General features: G+C 38.9%; 1 protein-coding gene across 1 annotated transcript in view; it reads left to right on the top strand.

Annotated features, from left to right (window-relative positions):
- LOC117829577 (calcium-activated potassium channel subunit alpha-1-like) overlaps nucleotides 1-21335 on the top strand; it is a 127061-nt gene that overhangs the window by 6508 nt on the left and 99218 nt on the right. Inside the window, exon 2 of the mRNA XM_034707145.1 lies at nucleotides 16047-16190. Within this exon, the coding sequence (XP_034563036.1) occupies nucleotides 16047-16190 (144 nt within the window). The remainder of the gene's footprint in view (nucleotides 1-16046; nucleotides 16191-21335) is intronic.

Raw genomic sequence — 21335 nt, 5'->3', positions numbered from 1 at the left:
TAATGTTAGCTGAGAGGTTTTGTTTTTTGATCTTACAATATAGCCTAATGTACCTTCTAATTTTCACTGTGTCGTCTTGTAGCTGCTGTCATAATCTAAAACTGCAGAATTACAACAAGTTGTCTGATTTTTATTATTTATAAGACTAATATTGTGGAACAAAGTGTACACACTAAGAATTTGAGCGTCCCAGCCCTGGTATGATGTCGGGGAAAAATGGCTGCCTTGTGGGTACGGCTGAAGCCATGGAGTGTGATTCAAATTAACAAAGGTTTCCAGACCAGAGGCTAACTTTTGAAGACTCTTGTGAAAACATGACTTCTCAAGAATCACCATTAGGTTAATATGTAAATGTATCTTCAGTTTATGACCAAATACCAGCAAAATTAATAACTTCCCATTGGCCTCAGCTGTACTCCATATTTGATGCTAATTAGCGAATGCTAGAATTTTAGCAGGCTAAATTAAGATATATGTTACCATTTAGCCTGAAGCACCGGGGCAAACTGTTGGTATAGAGCGCTCTTTGAATTATTTTTATTAGTTCAATATTAAATTGTGCTTTTTTAAAGCTCATGTGGGAACTTTATATTGATTTGGGTGCTTCCTGTGGACAAAGTGTTCCCTCCTATCTCGTAACTGACTCGACTTTTCTGACAAAAAACTTACCCTGGGTTCTTTTAACACTAAAACATTTCATTCTTTTGAATGCTGAACTAGGAAATCTGAAAAGAAATCCTGCTTTTATAGGTCCTTGACTGACACCTACCCCCCACCACTGGTTTTAGACTTTGCAAATAACTTAATAGAAATAATCAGTCTTGTTGTTGATGGTTTTGTTTGCATTTGTAGCTTAAAACAAATCATCAAAAATGATTTTAGTCAGTTCTATGACTAGATTAAAATCTCCTCATAGGAGCTTTAAACAAACATTTTTTACATGTTTGCTAACTTTCTGTTTATTTGTGGCTAATGCTAACCACCTCACCTCTTATGTTGTTTAATTGCATTATTTTCTCTTGTACGTTACATCCAGACCTTATCTGTAAAGCACAATACATACAAACTTTACTTTACTTACAAATTTTTACTTTACTTTCTAAAGTTAGGGAGTAGGATTTTTTTAAGGTAGCCTATTTGATGTAGATATTTCTGAACAGCTATTTGGCTGCATTTGTGTGATGTTTATGTTCTGAGCACAGTCAGAGCTTGTGTGCATCTTCTGCAATGACTCACTGTCCTCTGATGGGTCAGGTGCAAAAGTATAGGATGTGTGAATGTGCGTGTTGGTGTGTTTGTGCGTGTGATGTGGGGTGATTGGAGGAGTCAGATGGAGAGTCTCTCTCATGGTGCTTTTAAGTGTCTTCTGAAATATTGTAATTATGAGACGAGTGGTTGTGATCGAACAGTGGTAATTACGAGTCAGAAAGTTGGAATAGCTGAGTGGCACTTTATTGTTGTGTCTCTTTCCTGTACACACAAACACACACACGCATGTACAAACACAGAATAGCAACAAGTCCAGCAGCATGACTATTCAATCTGCACATCATCCATCATAAAGTGTTATTTCTCTTCTTTTTGTGCACTTTTTCCTTAAATCACATGCTATAAAAAAACAATAGCCTGCTTCTGTTTGTATCCACTACATTTAATCTGCAGCCAGGAGTACTTCCACACACAGCATGTTATATATAAAGGAACCCAAAAAGAGAAGCACTTGAAGGCATCACAGTTTGTTTATAGCCAAGATCCTCATTCTCCTCTCTTCAGCTTGTCAGAAAGCATGTTCCTTGTCATGTCATGTAATTATGCAGTTAGTACACCCTGTATTAGCCGCTCATGTTGCATAATATAAGCAGCGTGCTGCGGCTTGGCTGTCACTGCACCATCTGTGATCCAACAGGTCTCAGATTAACACGAATGTTAAAAATCTCAATGATGCCAGAGCATGCTGCTTTTTAGAGCAGCTACTAAACACGTTTTGTAGAACATTTTTATCCCTTGATTTTTTATTTTTTATTTTACATTTTTTGGTAAAAATTCCACTTTATTTTTGTTGTACAAAGAAAAAGAAACTAAACTGGCTTGTTAAGATGAATCTTTACCATTTTCACTTATTTTTCTGCATCTCGTGATCACGCGCAGGAGGCGGACAGAACGGCAGGATGGGATTTGATTGGTTTCATAATTTGGCTCCTGATGGCAGGGATTGGTTAGTGTTTTCCCAGGTTTACTCCGACTGTAGATAGCAGCTTTTTGTCACTATTTTTTAAGAACACATTCTGTATTGATTGCACTTGGGACATAAAGATCATTTTAACCAGTATAACAAAAAGTGTATCTAAATCTGACTACCAACCCCAGCTTTAATATTGAACATATAACATTTAACATTCAGCAGACATAGTCCTTCTAAAAGAAAAAATAACACAATTTAAGAATACAAACTCAGTAAGAGGAAATAAAAGGAGAAGTAAATATACAAATAAAAAATAACTAGTAATAATCCATACAGCTAAATATGGTATCACTTTTTAAGAATAGTTTGTGTTTATGTCCATCAACAGCTGAGTCATTCATAAAAACAACATACTACTGGTGTCCATTTTTAGCCTCAGATTACACAATTACACTTTGATGTCCTCAAGCCCAAGCTGCATTTAGCTGCTGGCTTGAGGCTAACTTCATCTGCTCTGTGATGTTATTTACGTTTTAAAAAAGACACATTCATTCGGTGATTGGAGACACTGGCAAAGTGCACTATTTGAAACAGTCCATTCCACCCAGCTGAGGGGCCATGGATCGGCTTTGCGACTTGGACATTTCCTGATTTTTCCCCCTTCTTTGAGTATGTCCTGATTCATAAATAATGTGATCTGTATTAATATCTTTAAATATTTCAATGACTTTTGCAGAAAATGTGTCACGGGGAACATGTTCTATTCCTGTTTAATGTACTCTCTCTTTTTGAGAAATGATCATCCAGCAAAGAGAGAAACGGTGCTGATGGATGGTCTCTGGATTTAGGAGAGATGGTGAAACCTAAATTTGGCGGCTCCACCGATTGATCAAAGTGTCACAGAGCAGACATGATGCCTGAGTGGGTGTAATGACTCCAAGAACTTTTCTTGTTCTCCATTAAAAATGTATCCCGTCTCTTTTAATCTAGCTAAAAATAAAGTCCAGTAAAATATTTCTTACCCCTTTTAATAACTAAAACTAACTTTCAAACACCCTAGCATCACAACAGACATCACTTCATCATTAAAACATTACATTTTTTTAATGCAGGGGGAAATTAGAGGTTTAAATGTCAGAAACAAAGCTCTACATCCTCACACTGAATATTTCTGAGCTTAAGATGAAATCAGCATTCTGGTCCTTTTTAAAGATAATTGAACTGAAGCATGTCATCAATCACAAACCATCAAACTCTAAACTTTGGCTTTGCTGTCATTAAAAGTATCTTGGACCACGTTTTCTCTTTCAGTTTACACTCATTAAAAAGTGGAGGAATAACAGCTTGGTACCAATAAGGCCTTTTTAACTGAGCTGCCAGCACAACCTGTGTCACTTCATTCATTAAAAGAGAGTAGTACAGCATCGGCAGGGGAGCAGCCAGGGATTTTGGGCCCTATGAAAAAATATCACATTGGGCCCCATCACCAAAGGCCACAAGAACCCTGTTGCAACTACTGTAACCACATCTCTAGGATCCAATCGACCCCAGAGCTTTACATAACTCTACCTTTTCAGCTGTCTTGCCTCTTGGAGTCAAATATTTACTGTATGACTGGCAAAAATGAAGGATTCCCTGCACACAAGGTGACTGATTTGCCCCTTCTTTTATTATGTTGCGGAGTCAGTGCACCTGCTGACATATCAGCTGCTGAATCTGGTAGGGAGGGCGGGGAAACCCATAGTATAATTAGCTAAAACGTAGTTCATCTCATTGTGGACATCAAACTAGCAAACAGGTTGATTTTAACCACTCAAAGACTATACCAACCTTTCCTGAAAAAAACTGGGTCGCCATTTCTTCTCTCTCTCCTCTCTCACCTTTCTTTCCTTCTTTTTCTGGGACCCAGACTTTATCTTTCCAGATATTTTAGCTGCCTTTAGTGCACTCTGTGCAATGTGCAACTTCTGTCTGACTGCACAGCTGATTAGAGTGTCTCAGACTGGGCTGTACCATTTCATGCCGATATGGGGGGGATTAATATGAATTTGCGCAAATAAAGTAGAGATCTCTGATATACATTTTATGAAGACAACGGGAGCGTTTCTTAAATTACAGTATTCTGAATAAAATATAAATATTAACACATAAATACTCATTAAATTTGGGAGCAAAAACAATTCAGGGGAAAAAAACCCTGGTGTGTCAAAAATGTTGATATTGAACATGAGTTAAACGTGACACTAGAATACACACTGTATTTCCCATATATCACTGATGAGAAATTTAGTGATCAACATGGGTGGGATATAAAGGTCTGGGCACAGGTCTTTGTACATGGCAAAACGGTGAATGGACTTTCTTGTCTTGTCTGTCTGACCACTCAGGGCTTTTTCCCTACTCATTACATTCACCTATTCACACCCCATTCATACACTGATGGCTGCCATTATAGAGGACCATCAGTTTTTAACTAATCCCATTCATATGCATTCACGCATCAGTGACTATGACACCAGGTTTAGCATACCCAAGGAAACTAGGGTATGTCATCTGTTTGAGAGACGATCCCAGCAGGACCACAAAGCGGATGGGTCTTGTCTCATTCTGAATGTCCAAGCTGCTAATATAACAGACCAATCCTCTAGACATGATGTTACTATATTACTTTGTTGTTTTCATAGATATTTTGTTTTGACAAAAAGATTATTATTCTGTGTTAAATATAACCACAGTAGAATAATCCTGTTTTCTCTGTGAGCGGATATCTATTGCAAGAATGTCTGACTTCAGGGGAATACAAATATGTTGGCAGTGAATAACCTACAGAAAGGGTCCAACAGAATAATAGAAACCATGTTTTCGGAAGTCAAAAACATAACTCAGTGCTTTACAACTTTTTATCGTTGGAGGTTCGGGCTAGACAGCAAGAGTAACAAAATAGTTTGTTTTCAGAGTTTCTCCCAGCCGTCTGCACCCTCTCTAAATGTCTTCAGATCACAAGCATTATTAGCTGTTCCAAAAAGTTAACTGGAGTCAAACTAGAGGCCTGTGTTTTTGTATTCCCTCACAGTTAAAACCTCATTCAACAGGCTGCTCAATGAAGGAGCAAACAGCGTGTTCTTTTTCCTTTTGGTTTCTAACCCAAAGTCTTATCCACTCAGCTTGATATCCTCGAGGGGATTCAAAAGTAAGATTTATTATAAATTCCCCTGAAGCTCTGTTTCAAGACCTTTCAGGTAAAGACTTTTTCTTTTACAAAAGAATTGACGTAACCCTTGAAAGCCTAACACCGGGCATACACTGTGTGAATTTAAACCATTTCTGAACCCATTTTTGAGCAGAAGTCTGGATAAATCTCAGCTTTGCCATCGTATGCTGTGAAATTAAGGAGTGGTTAGCTGCTCCTGGCAGGTTCAGGATTTTGGTCGGATAGCAGATCACTCTAGCAGAGCCACGAGCTGACCCCCTAACTTCCCCTTCTTTTATCTGATTGGGACTGTGCAAAATGTCAGCCAGCATCATGGCACCCCTCACATGGGTTAATCGAGAGGGCTTAATATAAGGGACACCTTCTAATTGAATGCACCCCAGTAAACAAGCACCACCCACTATAACTTCATTTGTCAATATAAGTAGAATTATCACATTTCTGATCATATCAACAAAAAATAAATAGTCTAAGCTTTGTAAAGTAGAATATATGGTAAGGCTGTTTTTATTTGATTGTTGTTCAAACAGATTTGAGGTTTCAAAGAAAACTTTTTTGACAACTGTCAGTTCTCTGTCTTAATTTAACCCGTACAGATCAGTGGCGAGGCCAGGGGGGGGTGATCCGATTGGGCACCCCAGTTAAATCCTTAACCATGATTGGATATTTGCCGTGTCAGATGCAGGACTTATTTTGAAATCAGCTATTTGGGTTGTGTTTCAACAGGCTGCAGAGACAGTAGCTTCTTTGCATTTTGATAAAGAACATTTCATTTTGTTGATGCTTTATATGTGACTTTGGACAATGTTGTGAAAGTTTTTCCCCGTTACTGGTGAATAATGAAATAGAGACTTTTGCCGGCCGACAAGGTTTTATTTTCTTTGCAAAGAAAAGGTCAGTCAACACCCGAGCGGTTAGAATGAAAAAAGACCCTGAACAAGGGGGAAAGCTTCAGCATTTATACCCGAGGAACGCCCCCTAACTATGTTTCACAGCCTTTGTAGGCTGCAGGTATCTGCACCAAGGCGGGGTTGTGTTTTCATAAAGGAGGTTTAGGGCGTCTAGATGTCACAATATTAAAACACAAAGGGACCTGGTATCCTGGCGAGAAAACAGGAGGTGGGACACCTCAAGTACTGCAGGTATCTGCACCAAGACAGGGTTGTTTTCGGGGGGACGGTTTTAGAGGGTCTAGACATTTCATTGTAAAACACAAAACCGAAATTTGCCATTACAACAATCATCTTCATTTTGAGTCCTTAAAGAGTGAAGTTCAGCTTTTTTAAATGTGCCGCTCTGTAAAGTTACCATTTAACGTTAATAATCTACAATAAAATAACGTGTTTTAAATTATTTTTTAACTGATTTCATTTAAATCAGTGCCTCATTTTGGTCCCCCCAGTCAAAACAGTCTAGCTCCACCACTGCATAAAGGAGCACTTAGGTCCTGATTGACCATCAGACTGTACCCCGTGAGCAAACAACTCGTGAGCTGTGGTTTTGCGTCGTAACTGATTCACTCGTTCAGTGTGAGTTGACATTCTACCATGACATTACACAGTCCTTCAGCCCGAGAGATTTTGTCCACAGTATAAATAACTGCTGCAAAAGTATATTTCACAGACAAGTGAATAATAAATGACTGCCTGAAAACAGCTGATACCTGTTGAAGTCTCTGCTCCTGTATCTCCTTGGCTGTGTTAGTTACTAAGTGAAGCTGACATTTTATTATACTGTATCAGGTTAGTGCTGCAGGGTTTGTGGACAGACTGTAAAAGGTGCAACGTGGTCTGCTGATGGTCTGCTGGTCTCTGACTAATAGCTCACAACATGATTAAATTTCTCAGTGTAGCTAGATATTTAGTAATAATAATGGAAACGGTAGAAAAGTGCTGTGTGTGGGTTGGAACCATTATGGGATATCGTGCTGAAACTGTTTTAACTTTTGAAGCTGTAAAAAAAAAAGTTTATTTACAAAGGCGACAGTCAGTACCAAAGTGGACTTTTATATATTGATGATTATTTATGTTTTAAATACTCAGATGTATTTGATGCTATATTGAGGTCTTAAGGAATACACTTTTCTTTAAAATCCTGATGGTATGGAACACCACTGGTGACATTTGAGGGGAAGGATCTTTTGTGAAGTAACGTTGAATGTGTTTAAAATCAGAGAAAGGTATTGGATGTTTACTTACTTACTGTTTCTGTCTAGATCATGGTGCCACCCAACATTAGTGTATGTGTAATGGAACCATCTAGCCTGTTAATATATGTGATCAATGGCACTGGTGGTAATGTCTGAGGCTTATGATAAATCTAGATTATAGTTGTGTGAGTGCTTGGGTTTATTTGAGTGCATAAGAGCTGGAGTTGCATCACTGCAGGATAGATTAATAAGTTACAGACTTCAATAGTAAATGGACAAAAAACAATCATATTTATTTTCAAGGTCTACATATCGGATAGATATGGGTATAGTCAATATTTTTTCGTGCCCACGAAAATTTTTTGACCACAATTTTGTATTTTTTTCTCAGATGTCACCAGAGAAGCTCTGTTGGTTGAAAGTTTCTAGCTAGATGACAGGAGCTTTTATGCTCACCATTTCACCAAAACTGAACTGTAAATAGGAGTGCACAACAGAGCTGTTCATTTCTTCTGTTTATTTGAACAGATGACTCAGCAAGAAAAAGAAAGAGGTCTCTGCATGACCCTAATTGATTACAACAATTAGCATAATAGATTCTGCCAAAACCATAAATATGGGCCATTATGGGCTCTTGACACACTCTCCTCCTTTACTGGTAATAAATGTTGATTTTATTAGCATGGTTGGACCTTTCTTTGAACTATGCTAATGACTTTTTACTAAATTATTCTAGAAATACACATTCATGATAGCTGGTCAATTTGAACTGCTTTCAGTTTGATCTTGCAGCTTTTATAAATCGTAATGAACCCAACTTCCTTTCGACTTCGAGTTGAACTTCATTTTTAATTTAAAGCTATTAATCCTGTTTTAATAACTTACTTTAAAAAGTAGGTCTGCTGATATTCAATCATTTTTAGTACACAAATCCAATTAAAAGACCAGAAAGCAACAAGAGTGTGATCCTGAAAACAAGTTCTGACACACTCTCTGTGCCCTGGACCTCCATTAACCTCCCAAAACTACAGAAGGATACATGCCTGTGTTGTTTATTACATTTTCCTTATCTATGTCAACCATAAAACCACCAATAATTAGCTTTCCTGCCCTTTCGTTGGTTTACAGCACCCAAACAATGGGTGAAATAATGAAGGTGGTTATCTTTTATAAACAGTTCACAAAAACAGAGTTTAAAGGCACCATGAGGAGTTTTCATCTGTGTTGGTATTGGAAGTGTTTCTCTGGGATGAAGACTGCATTTCCCATGAGCACCATCACCCATTGTTGTAAAGTTGTGCGTACATTTATTGTGGAAATGCATAAATATAATACAAATCTTCTTCTATTACTACTTTCCTTTGAGAGAATGTTTTTGTGGGATACAGAGTGATGAGGTGATGGATTAATTTGTAGCTACTTTTTTTTTTTTATGACTTAAGTTTTATTGGATTTAAAATTTTCAACTGCACATATCCACAACATACAGGACCAAATAGTGCCAGGCCGAAGAGTGAAAAAAAATTAAAATAACAATAAAATGTGTGAGTTTGACCGGCATGAAAAATAATAAAAGACAAATAGACAAATAGACAAAACAACAAACAGAGAAGAAAAATACCGTATCAGACAATAAAAAATAAATATAAAAAATAGTGCACAAATAATGAGAATAGCAAAATACCAGTACTGATTTGTAGCTAAATTAAATTGAACATTAACTTTATCGTAACAATGACAACTATGTAAACTCTGATTTATTACCATTAGTTAGCTTACAACAGCTGACCAGACACCGGTTTAACGTTAGCCGTCACAGCCCTGGTGTTTTTATGTGTGATCCGATGTTCAAATATATACTTAAATAATGTACATAAGATATGTATTTGGGGGCGCTGGTGGCCTAGCGGTCGAAGCGCCTCACGTACAGAGGCTACAGTCCTCGTCGCAGGGGTCGCTGGCTCAATTCCCGACCGGTCGACCATTTCCTGCATTCCGTCCCCCCTCTCTGCTCCCCACACTTCCCCACAGCTGTCCTATATAATAAAGGCAAAAAGCCACCAAAATTATAACTTTAAAGATATATATTTGAACACTGGATTGCCGTATATAATCATTCACATGCCGGCATAAACATGAAATCCTAGCCATCTTACTCTTTTACCTAGCAAACCCGGGTTGTAGAGTTTCCCCGCCTAAAACAATACTTTGGGGGAACCAGTGACCTGGCGGTCTGGGTGTGCCCCATGTACAGAGGCCATAGTCCTTGTCACAGAGAACTCCAAAACAATAGTTTGGTAGAAAAAGTAAGTATTTTAGCTAATCCTGAATCAGTGTCAGCCATGAGTAAAACACATGATGTAAAAAGACAATAATCTGAAGACAAAAAACTCCTTCTGCTTGCTAACTTGCATCTCACTTCCAAACATTACCAGCTGAGCTTGAATCAAAGCGCCTTCAAGTTTAGCGCCAAATATCGACTCGGCTTTCTTTGCAGAAAATATGACCTGAACACAGGTACTACAATTCAGTATAGAGAAATAATCAGTCTTGTTACTGAAATAATGAATATGCATTACATTATTTCAAAATCAGTTAAAAAAAGAAGAAAAGAAAAAAACTCCTTACAGTGCCTTTAATATTTATAATGGCTCAGTTGTTTCTTTGTTGTCACTAAAGTTTGGGATAACATCACTCAAAGTAAATCTGCATGGGACTGTAGCAGCAGATTGATAGACATTTTCTGCTTAATTGTTTTGTAAGAGGCAGGATGATGTAAATGAGTTTGACTTTTTGTAAGGAACAAACTTTTACCCTCGGACTTTGACTATTATTTTGGTCTTCATGCTCTAGTTACAATGTTACAATGTTGCAATGTCATTTAGCAGACGCTTTTATCCAAAGCGACGTACATACGAACACAAGCAAAGATCTAGACAAGAGGAAACAAGATCAGTAAGAGTAACAAAGTGCTTCAAGTCAATTTGGGTGCAGGTACTGCCAAGCAGTGTGTATTCTAGTATTTCACAAAGTTCAAAGTTGGTTCTGGAAAATAAAGAAGGACATCACAAGAGAGGTAAATAAGACACAAAAAGGATCCACACAGTTGTACTGGATGACATGTAACATTTATTTTAAGATGATCCTGGATGTATCATCGTTACGCTGCCTTAAATACTCTGTTACAAATCTGCAGCTAAAAATAGTCCCCGCCAATTCACCATTTCCTAATGCTTGCTTAAAATTTGCTCAAAATCACATTGCTGTGCGGTTTGAGAAGATAAATCTGCCTTTTTAAAGAGTGAGCTGTGTGCATTTTTTTTAGCTTTATCTTCAGTAAGACAAATATCAATCAGTATATATATATATATGTATTTCTATTTATTTTATTACTTCTCTTCGTTTATTATTTTTTTTAACTAAATTTTTCTTCATGTGTTTTCTATTGATTAATTTATCTGTTTATTTTATTCATTTTATTTTTCATATTATCAATTTTATTGTATTTAATTTCACATGTCAGAGCCCCTGTTTGATTGTATTTGTTTTGTTTTGTTACATTAAAAAAAGTTACAAATAAAATATAAAAAAAAAAAAGACAAGTAGCAATCAGAAATAAATCTAACTAAAGGCGATCGGTTTAGTGTAGCTTGTGTGTAGAAAGACATGAAACTAAACCATATGTACAACAAATCAATTCAAAATGAGGTGGTGGTTGGAAGGAAATGATATTTGCAATAACACATTGCTCATTTTTTGGACATAACTAGTTGGCATAGTTGTATGTTGTACGCCATATCAATGCATTCATCCCCTTATTGCAGGGCATGGTCTTGCACTCTGTTCAGCTTTAATCTGGTTCATAGTGGAAAGGAGGCACAGCACATGTTGCATAGTTGCATGCCCAGAGTTCTTTGAAGCTGATGTCCTAACCCAGGGACACACAATAGCTCACTCTGCACCTGCAGCATGTGGCACGCTGAGATCTTGGACATAAACACCACAACTTAAAAGGGAACCGAGTCATAGTTCCCTCCATGGCATACATGTTAAAGGAAACCTTGTAAATTGCTGCAGCATTGAACCGTGAGTAGTTAATTTACACGTCTAACCGCGTAAAGTGCATCAGCTAATCCTTCATGACTGAAGCTGTAGGGGAAAGGCCTCGGGGAGAGTGATGTGTTACACCATTACAGCGGAGGAGGAGTAAGGTGTCACAGGGTAAAGAGTCCGAGATGTCTTAGCCTTGAGTCTGGGGGCTGTTTCATCAGGGAGCACAGCTAACCCCTGCGTCCTGTCTTGATTTCCTGCTGTGTGAATCATGTGAGTCCCAGCAGAGGGACAGACAACCGGACAGATAGACAGGTGGAGAGACAGACAGACAGGCAGGCAGGCAGGCAGGCAGGCAGCCCACTCAGTGGAGCAGAAACAACAGGAGCTCAGTGGCTGCCATGGATACACTCCTGGAGTCTCTGTGCTGCTCTCACTCTGTATGTTTACTGTAAGCATGTGAGCATGCATGTGCGTGGGTTCAGCTTGGAGGCCTTGAGCGTGGTCACTGTAAAGAATGAAGCGTTCATGTCTTTGAAGTGGTAATTTGGGGTGTTGAGCAGTTATTCATGTTGTGTTTTTTTCACATCTGTCAATCAAATCATGTGGGAGGTATTTACATAGTTTTGATTTCTGTGGGTGGTTTTAAACTCAGTTTATGTTAAATTAAAGTTGGTCCCACCAGTGCTTTATAAGCAGTGACTGCAATGAAGACTGTAATGTACAAGTGCCCATCATAATGACAAACCATTGATTGTATACAAAGATAGACAGCACATTGTCTTCTCCACCTCCTCCCTCTGTACTAAAGTAGAATTCTATGTCATCCCCTTTGTATACAGTCTGTGTAACAAAGCTATATATGATTATAATTTGATTTAGGTGATTTCAAGACTAAATGAAATAGCCGTCACTGTCCTCCAAAGTTATGCTCAGGGTGGGATGCTCCAGTGCTGTAGTAACATTTTACCACTGTTTATTAGTGTTGTTTATAGTTTATAGTAAATTTTCAGTCCCTCCAGGAAGTTGCGATTTCGCGATCGCAACTATCAACGCAAATTCAACCAATCAGCGCGATTTTTTCGCGGCCTTGCAATTTTATGCAATCACCGCAACTTTCCCGCAAATTTGACCAATTACCTTAACCTCAGCCCCTGTACGTCATCGGTTTTGTCATCAATTTCACTTCCTTAAACGTAAGTCCTCACTTGATCGGCACTTTTGAACAGCAAAACATGCACAGAGAACGGGTGAAGAGAGGGGTCAGCAGGCGGGACAAGTGACGATCACAACGTTATTACTTATAGATTGAGGGGCTCAGTGTTCGCTTGGTCACCTACCTGCAGCAGGTGTGCTTTATGAACCAGCTCTCCCTCCTCCATGCATCTGTCTCATCTTCATTGATGATTTTACCCCCGGTGTGTGTTTGTGACACAGACACATCCACGGGGCGTCTGTTTACTATTTAAGGTACTACTATTTGAGGTTTGACGTTGTTGCCGCCGTTACCGTAAAAAGCTCTGCGTCTACAGCTTGATTTATTCTAGTTTGGTGAAACATCAGACACATTCAGTAACTTTTGATCAACTCCTTGTAGTCAAAGATGCAGATTAATTTCAGAGTGCCGTAAACTGCCTGTCAAGTGCCCGTCACTACGAGGTGCATTCAGGGACCGTCGTAAATGTGAAATACAGCCCTTTCATGGCATTTTTCTGTGAATCAAGAGAATCAAAATACAGTCACAGTGGTCACATCAAGAATGTTTTCTAAAAACAACTGTAATTTAGCATATTTACTTGCCCCTGAGATGTTATTGGGGGAAAAAAGCAAAAAAAAAATTTTCAAAAAGCTGCCGCAAAATCAGGCTTTTTGGGCCGCAACAATCACAAAGAAATCTTGGAGGGACTGGTAAATAGGGTTGCAAAGGGGTGGAACATTTCTGGTAAATTTCCATGGGAAGTTAAGGTGGGGAATTTTGGAAATATTCCAAATTGGAAACTGTCCATCGGAATTATGGGAATTATGGGAATTAACTGGAAATTGAGGGTAATTTAAAGGAAAGGTATCATATTCAAGCATAAATATGTTTGGTTATAAGGAGACATCCATCCAAAATAATACAATTAAAACAGATTTATTTGTAAGTAGAACTTTAACTAGTGTTAGATATTTTATTGAACAAACAATTATTTCATTGAAGAACGAAAACATGAATGTTGAGTTAAATATTACTCATCCCCCAACCCAACCCATTCAAAATGATAAAAAATGCAGTCCCAACAAAGTCCCATTCAAAATGTTAAATGAAAAGAGCTGCTTTCCCTCCAAAAAAAAGTCCCATTCAACATGCAAATAAAAAAGCATCTTACCTCAAGCTTCTCAAGTCTACCCTCTGTATTTTTGCTAAACCCTTTCAGGCAATGGGCTCTTCCTAAGTTCTCTATTAAGAGCCAACCTTCAATTTAGTAAATTCCTGGTTTATTCCCATAAATTCCAGTTCATTCCTCTCCCATAAATTCCGATTTATTCCCATGGAAAGGTTCCAATTTTGAATATTCCGACCCTAGTTGTATAATAATTGAATCTGATGCAGTGCTATCATTTTACCTCTTTACAGTCATTAAGCAACGCAATAGCAAATATAGGACAAAAATCTGAAGGGACATCAGGCCACGTTTTAAATTGAAACATCTAAATTCCAGTTATCTTTGAAATTAGTTAACCTATTGATTAACCTCTTTCTCACTAAAATTTCATTTTACAGTCATACAAGATATAACAGGAAGGATATAATTACTCACCACTTAATGCTAGTTTGCTAACTGTAGTGTTTTCTAGATATTGGTAGAATGCTACCAATAGCTAATGTGACTTAGCTACTTATTTAGTTGTCAAATAATTGGTGTTACCCAGTGTTTTCAGCTTCTGATTGATCACCACTTTTATACATTTCCTTATCATCTCAGTGCTGGAGATCAAAGTTTGCTAGTAGCCTTATTGTAGTAGAAAGTAGCATCGAAGGGTTTGGCATTTTAGCTTCTGTTTTGACAGGCTCAGTAATGCAAATAGGTGTGGAAGTGAATTTTTTGGCTACCTGGTGCTAAGCTAGTTTTATAGGCAATTGGTTAAAGTCACTAATTGGGAAGGCTGAGTCAAAATATTTCATGAGGCTCAATTAACTGTTAGCTCTACTGTTGTTAGCAACACATTTTTCAAACCGTGCTTACCAGTATGTCCGTTCTTACTAATAAATCCAGTACCACACTTGTAATCTACAAACATGTAATAGTCAACATCAGCTGGAGGCTAACTGGATGCATGCCAGCTGTAAATACTTAAAAATAGGGAAGCTGACAAAAAAAAAAAATATTTGAAAATAAAAAGCCAAGCCCGTTGTATCTTAACAAAAAATGCTAATCTCAAGCATTTTCTCGATGACTCTTACTGTGAAGGCCACGGGGAAGCCAAATCAACAATGACCTTATAACTATAAAGTTTTGGGACCTTTGCACATAATAGTAAGAGTCTACAAAGTATTTAAAAATTGGCCTGAATCCAATTTCAAAGTATTTTCAGTAAGGTTTGTTTCCTGATACCGATTTTGATATATTTATAGAGCAAATATAAAGAGAATGCTACAAACCAACCGTAAGACAGTCATGTAATAGCTATTCTGCTTTTTAAAGTTAACGTTAGCTTTGACTGCCTCAAGTAATCATTGATCACAGTGTTGTCTGTTTTTGGTAGTGAGTGCTAAGCACAGCTGAGTTTACATTATGGAACCACAGCATTGCATTCATATCTATTAGAACAAACAGGGGCATCTCAGCTAGGGCAGGGCATTTTCTAACCTACCATTTAATGAACATTTGAAAGAAATATTTTCAGTTTCCAGGTCCTATTTTCTCTTATTTACTTCCCCAAGACAGCTAATAAATTCAGGGTTGTTTCACCGGTTGTATTGTTCTATTGTTGTGAATGGAGCAAGTTAGATTTAAATCAATATGGGATCTGCTAAGCTAACACAGACTTGAGAATTAATGTGAGGTATTACACACACTGGACCGCAATGGTGGCTTGATAATTTCTCGCTTGCCGGCTTCTCCTTTGCCATACGCCATGCTATGTTTTGTTGTCTGCTGGTGCGTGGCGATGGCGTCACAGTCAGGCAGCCTGAATTGAGAAACGTTTAAAGTTTTTATCATTAAAAGTGCAAAAAAAAACCACATCCATATAAAGTCTGCCAATACAATCGATTTATCACCTTTTAAAATGATGTTAGATCAATATATGTCATCCGGAAGGCCAACTTGCCGAGCACAGACTGATGTAGTCGGATCATAGGAATATAAATCGATGGAGTAGACTAATCGTTACAACCCCTAATTATTACTATCAAAAGCTAAAAGGTGTCTGTTTCTTTTTTTTAACCCTCTGCGTCCTTTTCCTTTCAGGAGGTCCATCGGCTCACCATAGGAGATGGCATTAAACGCACCGACAAGGATGACCCGGCGGCTAGCGAGGTGGGCTGGATGACCTCGGTGAAGGACTGGGCTGGAGTCATGATATCCGCTCAGACGCTAACGGGAAGAGTCCTGGTGAGTTCACATTCAGTTATCATCCTTCGTTTAATCTATGATTGACGTCTCAAGCTACTTCAGTCTACACGTAGCATGCTGTTGCTTGAGACGTCAGCGAGATGAAGCGTGACAGCCGATCACCGTCACCCCCTAAACTTCCTTGTGACAGCTCGGCAGTGGGGTTGAACTCCAGCATAGTATATGTGTCTTTGAAAAATATATTTGTTACCATAGGACAGAGCCAGGACAGGAAATGAATCAGACAGGCCACAACTCAGGCACGCTTGAATGTTCCTCGAATTTATTTCTGCCTGTCTGATGCATAAATTTAAGGTTTTGAAGAGCATACCTTGCTAGCTTATCTCTTGGACAGGGAGGATGATGAATCAAAACAAAGCCACGGCAACAAAGAGGAGAGATTTAAGGAGTGTATTAAGGTCATACACCCCATAATGCCTACGAGTGACAGAGAGAAACAGAAGGGAGGAAGGAAGCGACATGTTCAGCTTACCAATTACATTTGGCCCCATGGAGACACCATGCCGTGTTGACCACATGTTAGCAGCTAGTCTCTCTGATAGTTCAGATGTAAGTTTGTGCTTTTCATTTTATGAGACTGTTTGATGAATTGGCTACAAGTTCTTGGCAACGTAGAAGCAGCACTAAGGAGTGATGGAATAAAATGGCATGAGTGGGAGCGAGATGCCAAGGCTTGCCGCAGTGCTTGGGGACTGATCCCGCTTTCACCCACTCCCCTCTAAATGTGGTGCTGCATCTCCGCTTGGCTCAGTGTGTGGGGGTTGTTAATCATGAATTGGCTCGGCAGCCTCATTCATTAATATGATTTGATGGGGAAAAATTAGCAAAGCTCTTAGCTCGTGTCGTGGGATGCAAACTGGGGCTGACCGTTTGGGATGGGAAGGAGTGGAGAAGTGTTTTTTTCTTCTCCTCTCTGATTGTGACAAACACGACATGTAAAGTGCAGAAGTGACAAAATCAGCATGTTTGTATGATACATAGACTATAATGTGTTTTGAAGCCAAAATATCCCGTTCCAGAAAGCTGCCATCTTGTAAATTTTTCTGCAACCAGAGTCTGCGCAGTAGGGAATTTGCATGTTTCCATGGTAACAAGCTCAGCCCTAAAGTGTACCATCACGTGATCCTACGGAGTTTCTCTCTAAGGCAGCTGTCTATAAAAGTCTCAGGTCCTCCTCTTCCGTCCAACTCACCCTCCCCCCTGCTCGCTTGACCAACATGGGGTCAAGAGCCTCCAGCCGCTCAGCCCCCCCGCCTCTTGAACTCTCTCCCCCCTGGACGTACAGAATTCCACCTATCCCACCGACTTCAAATCCCGCCTAAAAACTCACCTTTTCCAACAAGCATACTCTAATCTGTCTCCTTGGGACTGGAATGACTTCCCCTCCCCCCTTTCATTTTTCTAGTATTGTATTCTTTATTCTAATGTATGTATTTATTTACTGTTGAGTGTTGCTTTTATTATTGCTATGTTGTAAGGTGACATTGGATGTCCAAGAAGGGGCCTATAAATAAAACTAATTATTATTATTATTATTACTATTATTATTATAAAAGTAAAACCGGATGTAAAACCAGTTTTTTAACCTCTAATAACTAACGTAAAATAAACTTTTCAGAAAAAAAGAGGCCTTGAACACAAAACAGTCAATAACTACATATCACCACAGCATACAGATGTGAGAAACATTCGTACGACGTGTATTTATTTTTTAAAGTTTGACCGCAACCCCATTCAAATGAATAGGGGAGACTGAGTTTTTGACCTATACTGCAGCCAGCCACCAGGGGGAGCAGCTCTTTGCAGCCATTGAGGCAGCCTCACTTCGAGCCGAGCAAGATGACGTCTATTTTTTTTTACAGTCTATGGTATATCGTTCCTGCTTTCGATGGATGTTGTGATTTCCAAATCCAGAGACGTGAAACTTTTATTGTTATTTTGAAAGAAATGTATTTTATTGGGATAAACTCCTTGAGATGTGCCATCTCGTTTTAGAGGGGGTCCCCACTTTGATGATGTCTGTAAGGCAAGGCAAGGCGACTTTGTATAGCGCATTTCATACACGGGGGCAACTCAATGTGCTTTACATTAAAAGATTAAAAGCATTGGTAACATTCAGACAAGCATCAAAGAACACAATTAAAATGACAAATATAATAAAACAGAAAAGAAAAGGAAAATTATAATATATTAAAAATTACATTAAAATTTGCATTTACAGCGAGCTATTCATGTAGGCCTCCAATAACATAACATTCAGCATCCCACCTCCACTAGTTGGTCTCTGTTGTGTGAACTCCAACTCTAAAAATTGTCAATAATGTGAAATGTCAGCGTCCTTAGCAAGTTTTTTTTTTGGCTTCGCTTTTGAGCAACAGGAGGAAGTGGTAACATGCTGTTCATCTTTATATGCAGTCAGTGGTTCAGGATGAAAACAGCACGTCATCTTTATCATACCTGTCATTCTATCAGTTGGTCGTGAGCACAATAAGCACATATCACAGTCATGGTTAGCGGTGACAGCAACATAATGCTAAAAAAAAAAAGGTATGACATCACTCGCTCACTCAACTACATCCGGCCTGTCCTTGTTTGCCACTCTAAGCCACTACACTCAACTTGTGCCTGTGTGTGTGTATGTGTGTGTTTCTGTGTGCAGCTCAAGTGCCCCGTCTCAATGATGGCTTCACGCAACCGTTTAGCAAGCAGCTCGTCTGTAACCATGGCAACTGCAGCTTACCTAAACATGGCAGATGTGTGTTTTGTATGTCAGCTTGTTGAGGAGGGGGGACATTAAAGCCTATTTGCAGGCCATCTGAGGGGGAATTTTGATACTGGAGCATGGGTGGCTTAGATGAATGGCAGTGGTGTATTTTTTTTTAATTATGTCATGCATCTATGTGTGTGTGTGTGTTTGTGTGTGTCTTTATTGAGTACACATGAGCTGCTATCCCACATCTTCACCCACATTGTTGTTGTCTTTGAAAATGTAGTTCTTGCTAGCAGCCTCTTGATACTGCATATTCAGAGAAGCCTTTCATCCGAGGATATTCATCATTTATTTGGTGCTTCTTTTTGTTAAGACGAATCAATACATCTTTTTAAACTTCACACCTCAGCACTCAGTTAAAAATTCAAGGAGCATCTTTGATTTTTTGAAAAGTACATGTGGTAAAAGTGAAATCATTGATTAAAATACAAGTCCTGTAATTAATTATACCATTGAGACTTAAGGAATTCACAAAGTGTAGATATTTGTAGTCAAGGAGAGGATAAATCTTCCCCCTGAGAGACAACGGAGACATGGATTATGTAGAAAAAGATAAATAAAACAAGGCTCTGAAGCAGGATGCCTGCAGTATTTTGCAATTTTGATGTAGGTTTATGGATCAAGCAAACAAACACTGGTTTATGTCTCTGCAGATTTAATTACTTTAAAGCTCTTTCCCGTCCAAAATAGTAGCTACAGAGTGCGTCACAGAAGGGGAGAGAAAAGAAAAGGAGGAAATTATGAATCAAAGTACAAATAAAACACACAAAATCAAGGACGCCAAAAGAAGGAGACAAAAAGTAAGGGTGTGAGATCAAGTAACATAACACGAATGATAACTGAACTTTTAAAAATAACCTGTGATGGCGAAATAAATGAACAGTAATGACAGTTCTCTGTTGAATATTTCTGTTCAGTTATTTGTATTAAAACATGTTAAGATGTGTCAAAGGTTAAGGTGACTTCTTAATTTTCAAAGTACTCAAAAGACTCATATTTGGCTTGTAAATCTTTCCTCAGACAGCTTTCAAGTTTACAGGTAAAGTATTTTATTTGCAGTATAAACTTAAGAGTATATTTGCAGCACGATAACCAGAGAACAAGGTTATAGTTATATCAGTACTATAGATGATTGGCTTCAAAACAGCGCTTCAGAAACAGATGGGTGACGTCACAGATACTACATCCATTATTTACAGTCTATGTTTACTTCATGTTAGGCTTTGAAAGTCCGGAAGAGTCCACCGTGAAGTGGCGTGAAGAAACAAGCACTGATCTAGATGTTGTCTGGAACCACGGACGTAATTTGAGGGGGGGACACAGGGGACATGTCCCCTGCACTTTTTCAAAATGCCGTTTCGGTCCCCTGCAGTTCTTACTGTCCAAAAACAATGTTACGCTATAGTAAACAGAGACACGTCGAGCGCTAGGACCAAGCGGTAAACAGCCGCTCAAGCTGAAGCCCATAGACATGCTGAAGCCTGTTTCCCTAGTTTAGACCGCCCACAAGTTCCTCGATTTGGCTCTGCCGTTTCTTGTGTGATTGGCCGTCCCCGCTGTCAGAGGAGGAGTACTTATTAATCTGCCACTGTAAGTTGGGCGTTTGTTCTGCCTGGGTCACGCCAGCTAGAAGGATTGTAATATTATTACTGGATGATAGCAGAGATAATTATTATTATCAAAAATACTTGTGCCCCCCCCCCCAAGGACATTCGTGACTTTGTGATATCAAGAAAAATCTGTGTGTTAAAAAACAGTTCGAAAGCAGCGCTAACAGACTCTGAAGATGGATGGCTTACTCTAAAATATGTTTGGCTACTGATTTAAAACTTTGATTAATATTGTATAAACATGTATTATTGAAATATTATATGGAAGAAAATATAGAACAGTATAGAACCCTTAAATAATTTTTCTCCTTTTAACCCTGGCATGCAGAGCTGAATTCTGAGGTATTGCCTCAATAAAAATCCACGTGCCATGCTTCACTCATGGTGTCCCTGGCTGCACATGGAGCTGTTTACCTCCACCTATTGATGTTGAGTGATAAACAGGTGCAGTGTGCCCTGTGGACGGCACACAGGCTCAAGCTTCATTCGCCCCGGCTGGCCTTCCAACTCAGCAGATTGTAAAAGATCAAACCTCGCCTTCAGGGTTATTTGATTAGCGGGGAGGACACTTCCTGATGACCTTTCAGTCTGTATAGGTTTATCTGCTGGAGATCAGTGCTCCTCTTCTCCTGCACTCCAGAGCAACAGTAACAGCCTCGTGTTTATGCAGAATATAAGGACGTGGTTTCCCACAGATTTGGGACACGGAAGGATCCCATCTGTCAGTTTATGCATTATTGCGTT

Source organism: Notolabrus celidotus, chromosome 18 (genome assembly GCF_009762535.1).
Source record: "Notolabrus celidotus isolate fNotCel1 chromosome 18, fNotCel1.pri, whole genome shotgun sequence".
In the NCBI taxonomy this organism is placed as follows: Eukaryota; Metazoa; Chordata; class Actinopteri; order Labriformes; family Labridae; genus Notolabrus; species Notolabrus celidotus.
This window is presented reverse-complemented; position numbering and strand designations above follow the sequence as displayed.